Source organism: Ceratotherium simum, chromosome 34 (genome assembly GCF_057802395.1).
Source record: "Ceratotherium simum simum isolate JZ-2026a chromosome 34, ASM5780239v1, whole genome shotgun sequence".
In the NCBI taxonomy this organism is placed as follows: Eukaryota; Metazoa; Chordata; class Mammalia; order Perissodactyla; family Rhinocerotidae; genus Ceratotherium; species Ceratotherium simum.
The window spans coordinates 19031682-19043963 of NC_141933.1; the positions used below are offsets into that span (position 1 = coordinate 19031682).

General features: G+C 36.0%; 2 protein-coding genes across 2 annotated transcripts; both read left to right on the forward strand.

Annotated features, from left to right (window-relative positions):
- The first annotated feature begins 779 nt into the window (after positions 1-779).
- Positions 780-4866, forward strand: LOC101400326 (olfactory receptor 5L1-like). The gene is made up of 2 exons (XM_087423193.1): positions 780-1741; positions 4719-4866. The coding sequence occupies exons 1-2, from the start codon at positions 780-782 to the stop codon at positions 4864-4866; spliced, it is 1110 nt and encodes a 369-aa protein (XP_087279319.1).
- A 6074-nt stretch (positions 4867-10940) lies between these two features.
- Positions 10941-11942, forward strand: LOC101400057 (olfactory receptor 5I1-like). Its single transcript, XM_004443759.2, has one exon. It carries the CDS (start codon positions 10941-10943, stop codon positions 11940-11942), a length of 1002 nt encoding a protein of 333 aa, XP_004443816.2.
- Positions 11943-12282: the final 340 nt, after the last annotated feature.

The following is a 12282-nucleotide window of genomic DNA, read 5'->3' on the forward strand; positions in this document are numbered from 1 at the left end:
TAATTAAATATTTATTATAATGGCTTACTAAGAATAAAATCTCTCCTAAAAAATATCACATAACTTTTACTGTTATCAGGGTTAAGACTTTGGATATATGTTGCCTAATTGCTTTCCAGAAAAGCGTATACAAGAGTTACATCTTTCTGAGTCATTTGGACATTGATCACTATCTTTATAATGAACTAAATTAATTTGATAAGTAAAGATGATGGTTTTAGTATATATTTTAATTCTCTCTTTTTCATTCTGCATAATTCTAATTTAAAGAATTCTCGTGAGCCACAAATTTCAAAAAAATTGGTCACACTTTTCAACAAGAGAATTGTACAGGACCTCCTCACCTGCTGCAAATTTATGTTACTGTTAAACGAACTAAAAGAAAATAATGTACGTTGTATAGCATCACAATAGCTATTACCCTACTTGAACAGAACTTATTACATTTTTCAGGGAGCAGAGTTTATCTCCATGAGGCTTTAAAATCATTGAATCTATTTCAAATTCCAACAAAACATCTAATTTAATTAATCAGCAGTCAGGTAGAAAACAGTCGGGAATCATGTAGGTTTCTGCTGATACTTAATTTTGACCAGTGGGATGCACTGAGACACTGAACATTTTGAATTATTTGACAATTGTGTTTTAAATACCCTGTGTTTCATATCAATGCTATATTTTTCAAAAGTTAATATATATGTGTTGTTTTCTCTCTTGTTCTCTTTTTAGAAGAAACACAAAACGTATCATTTGGTTTCCCATCCTGACATATGGTGGAAATGGGGGAGGAGAACTGTACCACTGTGACAGAGTTCATTCTTCTTGGATTATCAGATGCCCCTGAGCTGAGAGTCTTTGTCTCTCTTCTGTTCCTCCTCATCTATGCCGTCACGGTTTTGGGCAACTTTGGCATGATTACACTGATTCAGGTCAGCTCTGGACTTCAGACTCCCATGTACTTTTTCCTCGGCCACTTGTCCTTTGTGGATTTTTGCTGTTCCACACTCATCACACCAAAGATGCTGTCCAATATCTTAAACAAGGAAAAAGCCATTTCCTTCCTGGGATGCATGGTGCAATTCTACTTGTTTTGCACATGTGCAGTCACTGAGGTCTTCCTGCTGGCTGTGATGGCTTATGACCGCTTCTTGGCCATCTGCAGCCCACTGCTGTACGTGGTCTCCATGTCCCGGAAACTTTGTATGGTGCTGGTTTCTGGCTGCTACCTCTGTGGAACTGTGTGTTCTCTGGTTCACTTGTGTTTAGCTCTTGAAATCCCGTCCTATAAGTCAAACGTAGTCAACCACTTCTTTTGTGATTTACCTCCTCTCTTTACTCTTGCTTGCTATGACATCTCTATTAATGAACTCAGGGTGTTCATTGTGGCCACTTTCAATGAGATTGTTACCATCATGATCATCCTCACCTCCTACTTGTTTATTCTCATCACCATCCTGAGGATACGCTCCGCAGAGCGAAGGTGTAAAGCCTTTTCTACCTGTGCCTCCCACCTCACAGCCATTGTTGTCTTGCAGGGAACAATACTTTTCATTTATTGCCGACCCAGTTTAGGCAACAGTGTGGATACTGACAAAGTGGCTTCGGTGTCCTACACTGTAGTGATTCCCATGTTGAACCCCCTGATCTATAGCCTGAGGAACAAGGACATGAAAGAAGCTCTCAAGAAAGTGTTGGGATCCAAATTGCATTTTGAGGGCCGGCGCCATGGCTTAGCGGTTAAGTGCGTGCGCTCCACTGCTGGCGGCCCAAGTTCGGATCCCGGGCGCGCACCGACACACCGCTTCTCCGGCCATGCTGAGGCCGCGTCCCACATACAGCAACTAGAAGGATGGGCAGCTACGACGTACAACTATCTACTGGGGCTTTGGGGGAAAAAATAAATAAATAAATAAAATTATACAAATTGCCTTTTGAAAAGCTAGTTTCTTAGCTAGACTCAGGGTTTCATTAGACACCTTTAACGAGGGGCTTGCTTTGGGTGGATGTGAATGAAAACTAAAATAGGGAAGTATTTTTTGAGCTGGGGAACGATGCATGTTTTTTTGTTTTCCAGATGCTATCTTATTAAGACAAATATTATCCCCTTTATTGGAGAATTCAAGTGCATCTGTTACCTTTGCTGCTCTTCTCCAATCTCTAATTTCCTTGAATGGATTTTTGCAGTGATAGTGTTAGATTCAATTTCTTGGTTTGAGGTAACATCAATACATTTCCAACAAAGGGCACATAAAGAGATATGTCTTTTCATCATCCTTAATGCATGCAACCATTCTTATTAAATTGACTTCATGTTTTTATGTGGAATGAGTATACATTTGTCTCGTATTCTCTGTTTTTTCATGAAAATTTGAAGCAATTTCCTATGTGTTTATATGTATTACTGAGCATTATTTCATAGTTTTTTGGTTATTTTCTCTTTTATTTATATTTTTATTATTTTTTCAATTGTGAGGTAATAATTTTAAAACTTTTAAAATCTTCTCTTCTGCAAAATAGTGCTGATAATACTCTACTTTTCTAATACGATTTTCATGAAAATTAAATGATATATCTTAAGTTCTTAGCACTATAAGTGGTATATGATAACTGATTAATAAATTATCAGTTTAATATAAATTATTGCTATTGTTGTTTTCACTTTTATCTTTTTTTCTCTATTTTACCTTAAGTCTTGATTAAACAAGTGGATCATATGTTCGATATCATGCCTTTGTTAAGTTTCCATGTCCTTGTTAACTTTTGGGGCTCTGTCTGGTGCTATTTTAAGCATTCTCTCTACTTTCTAAATCTGTTATATTTTAAACCAATTGTATTAGTTTTCCATGGGTTCTGAAAAAAAATTACTACAAATTTGGTGACAACACAATAGACCTTTATTCTCTTAAAGTTCTGGAGGCGAGCAATTTGAAATCAGTATCACTGGGGCAAAATCAAGGTGTCAGCAGGACCATACTCCCTCAGGAGGTTCTAGAGAACAAATCTTTCCTTGTCTTCCAGCTTCTGGTGGCTGCAGGCATTTCTTAACTTGTCATATTACTTCAGTCTTCAAGGATAGAGTCTTTAAACCTCTCTCCTCTCCATCTTGAATACATTTTGTGCGTGTGGGTGCATGTGTAAAATAATCTTCTATCTCTCTCTTATAAGAACACTTGTGATGGCATTCAGAGCACACCCAGATAGTCCAAAATAATCTCCTCATCTCAAAATCCTTAACCTAATTACATCTGTAAGCAACTTTTTCCAAATAAGATGACATTTACAGGTTCCAGAGCTTAGAATCTGATATATATAAGGGTCCATTTTCAAGCTTAACACACCCATCTTATTAAGGTCAAATCATAATTTACCTTTCCCATGTTCCTACAATGTTAATACTTCATTTGTTTTCTTACTTACTTAAGATTTCAATTCATATTTGTTATTGTTGCTATTTTTACCAGAGTCACTTATTTAAATGCAACACAGGTCCTTATTGCTTTAGTGAAGTAGGAAGAATGCTTGACTTGAGATTAAACACCTGGGTCCAGGTTCGGATCCAAATGAGATATTTTGAGGAAGACACTTCAACTTGCTTGACCTCAATTCTCTCAAATATAAACTGGGGTTAAGCACCCAGCCTTAGAGAATTATTGTTGGACTTAAACATGAGAATAAAACTGTAAGGACCTGTCCCCTAAAATGCACTCTTATTAGTGATTCTTACAAAGAAATCTTTGAGGGTAAGGACCATTTATAAATATTCTAGTACCCCTGGTGAAGACAGCTACTCATTATTTCCTTAAATAAATGAATAAGTAATGACTAGAAGAACGGAGTTATATTGTGCTTATGATGAAAACATGGCTCTGTATTGGTTTTCAAATGTTTTAAATTGAGTGAGATTTCCCATGTCACCCATGATTCTTTGCATTTTAAGATGAAGGTAAGAGAAACATCTTTCACCTTTGGTCCTCCAATTAGAACAGGATTTCTCAACTTTAGCACTATTGACATTTTGAGCCAGACAATTCTGTGCTGTGGGTGTCTGTCCTGTGCATTATGGAATGTTTACATCCCTGACCTCTATCCATTGGTTGTCAGGACCACCCTCCACACACATATGTGATGAAGAAAAATGTCCCCAGAGAGTGTCAAATCTCCCCTAGGGAGCAAAATCACCTGAGTTGGAAGTCATTGGACTAGAGAACAGTATGCTAAAGCTCTAGTCTCTTCAGAGGAAGCTTTAATATTAAAGTTTCTCGTGTTTAAGAAACCTTTTCAGCTACCCAGGTGCTTACATTTTAGTCAGTTACTAATTTGATCTCTCTCCGGAATCTAAAATGTCCCTTTCAGAGACCTTGGATGTTAGGGCTTCAGGGACACAGAGTTACCCTCACTTTAGCATTGATAACTGTCTATCTCCATCTCCTACTAAGATAGAGACACACTTTAATATCTAAAGATTGATTGTTTTGTTTTATTAGCAAAAAGGACGTATGCTTGACATTCAGCTTCACAAAAACTTGAAATATTAGATTTCTCTTTTCCTTCTGATTTTACTTCATAGGTAACACCCCCAGTTGTCTGGGAATAATTGAGGTGTGCTGAGTTCTCCTCAAACATGTCTGAAAAGCAACCACATAAAAGTGCCTTTTGCATTTCTTTAAGTGGTTTTATTTTACATGTAATCTCATCACTCCTTTAATTTTAAACTATAGGGTTCGATATGTTTTTCTCATTCTCTTACTATTAACATCTAAATTTTCTGATGGGGACCCAGCCTTTCCTATTATCAGTGGGTCTTTGTCTTTGCACCTAATGGGATCTGGAGAAGTCTTCATGGCTAGTCATCAAGAGACCCAGTGATTTGTTTCTGGGTGGACACTAGTAAGCTAACGACTTAACTATGGAATTTTGCAGGAATTATTGGAAAAGAAGAGTTTCTTTTTGTTGAGATTAATCCTCTGGGCAGACAGAAGCTCTAAATTGCTCATATCTCCTTTTGCCAGGATATATATATATATATTTCCAGTATTATCTTTCTTCATTAGGCAACACATTCTCTATAAATCTCATTTCCAAGTCTCCAATCATGTCATGAACTTTCCAATCTCCATGTAATTGCTTATTTTGTTTCCTCTACTGTCTCTCATTCACTATTCTCTACTTGAAAAAATTGTTAATATCGAGTCCAAGTTATCCTCCTTTTCTCTGTTTTGTACCTAGAACACCACCTAGCAGAACATATTCACAGAGCAAATGTATTTACTGCATGAATACTCTCTGATCTATTCTTGTTTTGAATGGCTAGAATTTCATTTGAACATAAATGCATATATAGCACTTATCAGAGTCATTAACTTCATTCCTAATTGGTTTTCCATCTACATGTGGACTTTCAAGATCTTATCATTTTCAATATCTAGATAGATACAGTTTTGCCTCTTTCCAGTTTATTCCACATCCTATCCCATAGAACATTCTGATAATTGTTTGATAAATTGTTTTGAGCTGGCTAAATCAAATTAGATAGAAAATATCATAATCCAATTTTATATATAATAATCTATCATTTTGAGACCCAAATATATTTTTCTTTAAGACATTCTTAGAATGTAAAAAAAGCACATTACATCATTTCATTTTTGTTTAATTAGCTCCTCAGTAGAACTGTTTAATTGCTCACATATGTTTTCCCACTGGGATTTGGATGTCAGAGTGTGTGTGTTCCTGGGATCTGATGTGAGATCAGAATGCTAATCTCAAAAAACTCAAGGCAAAATATAAAAGATCTTGTGTTATCCTCAGGAACCACAGCTTTCTTAAAAGAGGCACAAATTTCTTCTATAAACACGGAAGGTATGGCCAAATGGATCGTGGAAAATGTCACAATAGGTCAATTTTTTAATCTTTAACTGCCAAAATTGATTTTTCCAGTGAAAAATGAACTGAAGCTGAAAAAAGTGTAATAAGAAGGTAAGTAAAAGAAAGATTGTGATCTGGTAAATGTTCTTAACATAATCCTAGGATATTAGAGCTGGATAGGATTTTAAGTGTTCATCCTCTTATAGTCACTGATTTTACACACAGGAAATTGATGTTTTGAGAATAAATATGGCTAGAATAACACTTTTTAAGTCTTCAGGGTATTTTCAACAAAAACAATAGCAACCACAAAAAAGCACATTTAACACAATATTCTTAAGACAATCCTCAGCATTATTGGGCTCTGATATGTAATATAAATATGAAGACAATTCTCATGATCTATTATTCCTTTTTAAAAGTTGTGTAGATTTAGATATAAAATAAAGCTGACCCTATTTGTTTATTATGTTGTTTATTCTAACTTATGGTAATGCATTGGTATCAATAGTTATCAATACATAAGTAGAAGGCCTGGGGTGAGGTTATGGGGTTGGCTTTAAGGGAATAGAAAGCAAGTTACAAAAGTAATGACAAGGGCTCAATATAGAGAACTTACTGCAGGAACATAGAAGTTTGCTGAACTCTTTTGGAAATCTCCATTTTCGTTTTCACCTGCCAATTGCATAGAAGAACAGATGATTTGGCTCTCTTTGGACTCCTCTTAATTTTTTGTTTCTTGTATTCTTTGCCCCTTCCATTGTTCCATTTGGCTTTTATATTTGATTTTTGAATCCTGTAAGTTTCTTTCAATCTTAAAGCATGTAAGATCATTACATGAAACTGAAAGATCATTACAAGTAAATATTCTCTATATAAATTGATTTCTTCATTGCCTTTAAATCTCTGATTTAAAATAAGGGGTTTAATGGAAAACAACTTCAGCAAAGAGGTGGTTCCTCATGGGCTCATACCCCAAGCTTATTTAAGCATCGTCCCTTAAGATAAGCCTCTTCCTTTGATACCTACTTTTTAATAGCCGTTCTTCATAATTACCAAAGGAGAGAATGGCACGACAAAGAAATTTTGCATCCTCCCTTCTCTTAGTATCCACTGGATATAACTATATCTTTCCCTCGCCCTCACAGCAGTGGCCATTGCTCCACTCCTAGGTCAATTGGCAATCTTGTCTCTCAGGTTTGTAGACAGGTATAGATGGGCTGTCACTCAATGAGAGTTCATATGTTCTAAGGAGAAAACCACATGTGTTTGAGGAAGAGAGAACTCCAAAGAGTTGGCTAGTAGCTCAATGATGTTGTCTTTCTCCAATTAACCCTTTGTTTAGAGCAAAAAGGGAATCCTGGTTGATAATAAAATAAGGAATATTAATGTCTAGTGAAGCTCAAACTTGTCTTTATGGTTGAATAATAACACAATATTTATCGAATGTTTACTATATGAAAAGCACTCTTCAAAATACTTTATGTAATAGCTCATTTAATCCTCATTATTACCCTGCAGACAAGTGTTCCTATAATATGCAGTTTATATATCAAAAAATGAAACCCTAGAGCTGAAGTCCTAAAAACATTAAGTGGTAGAGCCGGATTTAAACCCAGGCCGTCTGGGTCCAGGGTCCCTGCTTTTAATCACCGTAACATGCTGTCTCTGCTACTGCATCAAGAGAAGTAAACCCGCCTCTTCCAGCACGTACTCTAAATGAAAACTTAAGTTAGTTTTAAACTAACGTCCCTGTATCAAATTTAGCACATTGAGATTTTGGAAAAAAATGATATTGTTTGCTACAATCTTCTTCCTAAATTCCACCATCTCTGACACATTTGCATCTCTGGGAAGGTGATATTTATTGGAGAGTGCTCAAGCCCCATGATACAGATTTTCCAATCTCACCCTGGCCTTTTGATTGCAGAGCTATGCAACCCCAGATTAGTTAATTGGCCTGAAATCATCAAGTCCTTTTCAATATAATTGAGACATAGTAAATTCTTAACATATTTTAACAAGCTGTGAGAATTAAATTAGATATGAAAATACTTTGAAAATTACAAAATGAAAATATATTCATGCCAGATATGCACATTTACCCAGAATTCACCTAATTTAGCTAGAAACAGAATAAAGGTAGAAACTAAACTTTGAGTAATAATATGAAATCTACAATAATTATTGTCTCTGTATGTCATCTTCTGTACCCAGGGAGTAACTACCGAGATAGTTATGCTCTGCTTATTAACTCTAAATTTATACAAATTTTAGTAGAGACATTTAGTTTTATTAAAAATCTGGAACAGATTGAGGAAAGAGCAGGGGGTAAGATTTTGGTGATGTTTTTAGATGAAGTTCTGAGAAGGAGGCCATGAGATAAAAATGGAAATATATGTCAAATCTAAAGGTATTTAAATGCCGAGCTTGTAGGGGACAGGGAATCATTTAAGGGTTTAAGCAGGAAAGAAACATAATACAAAATCTACCTCATACAGGTAACTCTTACAGAGGTTTATGGATATATTTTGTAGCATGTTTGAAAGTAGAGTGGCAATTGACTGGAGGGAATGAGGCCAGTTAAGAGGTTCAACTGAGGAAAAGGATGGTTGTCATTAAATAATGGAATGTCAGTAATGATAAAGAGGAAATTTTGGATATCTGCCACATTTCTAATATTGAATCAATGGTTCTTGGTTGGTTTTTAGCTAGGGGAGTTTTCTCATTTGGACAAAAAATGTAGGTGGTAAAGATGTATACCAAGATAGGGATCATAGATGGGCATAAATTCTAGAAAGTGATAAGAATTAAATATTGTTTTAGGCTTGCTGAAATGTACATGTGCCTATATGATAGCCAACTTTGAGTTGGACAGATGCTTTCAGAATGGGTATATGAAAATTATTACTTTATAGGTGGTATTTAAAAAAGGGCATATAATTAAGTAGGAATAGTGTATATGGTGAGGAGAAAAGTAGGTCAAGTATAAAACCCTGGGAAAGTGCCATCATCTGTGAAGAAGGTTGAATAGGGGTGTATTGAGATTAGGAGTGAAATCGAGAGAGGTGTATAGAAGCCAAGAGAAGAGAGGATTTTAAGAAGAATGGAGAGGTCAAAGCTATCACATGGAATAGAGAAAAAAAGTTCATTATATATTGAAAAATCTTCAGATGTGACGGTTAGGATGTAGTTTGGGATCTGGAACAAAAAGGGTTTTAGGTTGTGGGGACAAAAATCCTATCTCAGTAGACCGAAGTGAGAAAGTGGAAACCAGTGTAGATGCCTGTAAGCAAACATTGCAATGAAATGAAGGAAAACAAATAGAAGTAGATACAGGGTAATATTTTTAAAGTTGAAATTTACTTAAACTTTGTTGTGTGATGAAAGTTTAGGAGAGAAAGATTAACAGTGATAGTATAAGTATCTTAATTGGCATAGATACTCAGAATTGGATGCACAATTAAAGAGATTAATCTCAGAGAGGAGGGGCATGTTTCCCCCAGAAAAGGAAGAGAAGGAGAGAGGGAGTCTGATGAATCCAAATGCTGATATGACGACTCAATGAGTAACTTGAAGATATACTTATTTGCTATTCTATATTATTCTCCACAAAATAGAAAATAGGAATTATTCTCTGGGAGTGAGAAGAAGATGGTAGAATGAGACCTAAAAATAATAGTGAAGGGGTGCAACAGCTAGTAAATGTGGGAAATAGCTGTTAGCAATATGAAGTATTAAAGAACAATTACAGATAGATAGATAGATAGATAGATAGATAGATAGATGGATGATAGATAGATAGATAAGATGTATTACATACATATATCACTTAATTATGGCTTTTAGGCAAAGATAAAGTGAATGTGTCAATCATTTTACTTAATTCATCCATTAATTAATAAGTTATAAGTGGTACAAAAGACAACTCAAGGAACCACAACATTATAGGTCAGGAATTCACAAATAAATATACAGATAGATACAAAACTGACTTTTTCCACTGTGGGGAGGGAAATAAACTGTCTCTACACTGGACAAAATGTGCATCTCTGTAGACAAGTATCACTTGCATTGCTGTGAGTTGTCTACAAGGTACAGATTTGTAAAATAGAGCAAAGACAATGAAAGGCAGAGATAACTGAGAGAAGTAGGTAGGCGGGACTTTTTCAACATCTTTTATAATTTTTCACTACAGAGGGCATGGAAACTTTCCTGGATATCATTATAATATTGCCTGGATTGAATTTAATAAATTTGTAAGCATGAAGATGTCTCTAGCTGTATTCCATATCTTGGATTCCAGATAAAATAAAATAGATGTCTGGATTGACTCAGAATTGCTATGTTGCCAACCTTAGAAAAGTGAAGGAACAAGATGGTAGGGATATTGAGGCTGTAGAAGGAAATTCATTACCATCTATAATTTGATGAGAAAGGTACTATCATTCTCATATTATAGGCGATGAAGCTAAAACTCAGTGATAAATTAGCCTGCCCAAGGTTTCACAATCACTTAGTGAAGTAACTAGGCTTCAGTCACTTATATAACTAAATTAGAATCTTTTTTCTTTCTATTTTACCAGTGAATTTCAAACAACTCTAAGGAGCTCCTTGTTCCTCAGAGACAAAGCCACATCACAAGGTGAGAAATTCAAAACTTCTGCTCCTCTCTCTATACAAGGCTTCACCTGGAGCAGCAATGCTTTTATCTGTTGTGGATATAAACAAAAACAACACAAATGGGAACAGAGGCTATTTATTAAGAGTTTGCTATTTAGCACTTTGGGTGGCCACAATCACTTGACATTCGTGGAAGGTGGGAGAGTTGAAGAAAGTCAGAGTGAAGGCCGGTTTAGGTTCAGCAACTGGTTTGATGGTGGGGCCTTTTAATTTGAAAAGCAATAGCTTTAAGGAACAGAAGTGGTGAATTATCAATTCAATAAAAAAAAGTGAAAACCTACGCATTATAATACAATAACTGTAGATATGCCTAGGTGCTGTCAGGATGCCGAAGTGGATTTAGAAGTACTGTTTTACTTATTTTGATCATTTTATTTTTTATTTTTTTGTTAATGTTGAAGTTATTATTAATATCGCCATCATTACTCTGTCACAACTTCAGAAATCCAGGACGGCTGAAGGGAATGGAGTTGAAGAATGGCACTGTGAAGACTGAGTTCTTTCTCTTGGGATTTAGTGACCATCCAGAACTTCAGAGGGTTCTTTTTGCTGTGTTTTTTTCAATCTATTCTCTTACCCTTGTGGGGAACCTTGGGATGATTTTGTTAATCACAATCAGTTCCCACTTGCACATCCCTATGTACTTTTTCCTCTGCATATTGTCCTTCATAGATGCATGCTCCTCTTCTGTCATTGCCCCCAAATTACTTGTGGACTTGGTTTCCAAGAAGAAGACCATTTCTTACAATGGCTGTGCTGCACAGTTATATTTTTTCTGCTCTTTGATTGACACGGAATCTTTCCTCTTGGCTGCCATGGCTTATGACCGGTACATAGCAATCTGCAACCCACTGCTTTATACTGTTGTTATGTCCAAGAGGATTTGCTGCCAGCTTGCAGTTGGAGCATTTTTGGGGGGCACTATGAGCTCAATTATTCACACCACTAATACCTTCCATCTGTCTTTCTGCTCCAAAGAAATTAACCATTTCTTTTGTGATGTCTCCCCACTCTTCTCTCTGTCATGCACTGACACTTACACACATGACATTGTTCTGGTGGTCTTTGCTAGTTTGGTGGAGGCCATCTGCCTTCTAACAGTTCTCTCGTATGTCTGCATCATAGCAGCTATTCTTAAAACAGGTTCTGCTGAGGGAAGAAGAAAAGGGTTCTCCACTTGTGCTTCCCACCTGACCGTGGTCACTATTTACCATGGTACCCTGATCTTCATTTATTTGCGCCCCAGCACTGATCATTCACTGGATATGGACAAAGTGACCTCTGTGTTCTATACATTGATCGAACCTATGTTGAACCCCCTAATTTATAGTCTAAGGAACAAAGATGTCAAAAATGCCTTTAGGAAAGTGATTAGCCGAAAATTGCTTTCTTAAGAAAGCATAAAACTGAGTTTGGCAATATTTCAACCTGTTTCTTGACTTTTGGTTCTAACTGACAGAAAAGTCAGTTTAATATAGATGTTCCCCAGTTCTGGGGGTAGTGAGGCCTCAACCACAGAATAGGGTCAAAGCCTAATCAGAGCCAGGCCCTCTCACATCACTTACATTATGTTTAATTCTTTAGCGTTTGAAAGTTAATATTTTTATCACACTCATTCATTGTTGGTGGAAGTGTAAATTGGTGTTGTCTATGGAGGATAATTTGCTGACATTTTCTATGGAGGATAATCCATCCAACATACGAAAATTAAATATGCATGCACCATTTTAACTA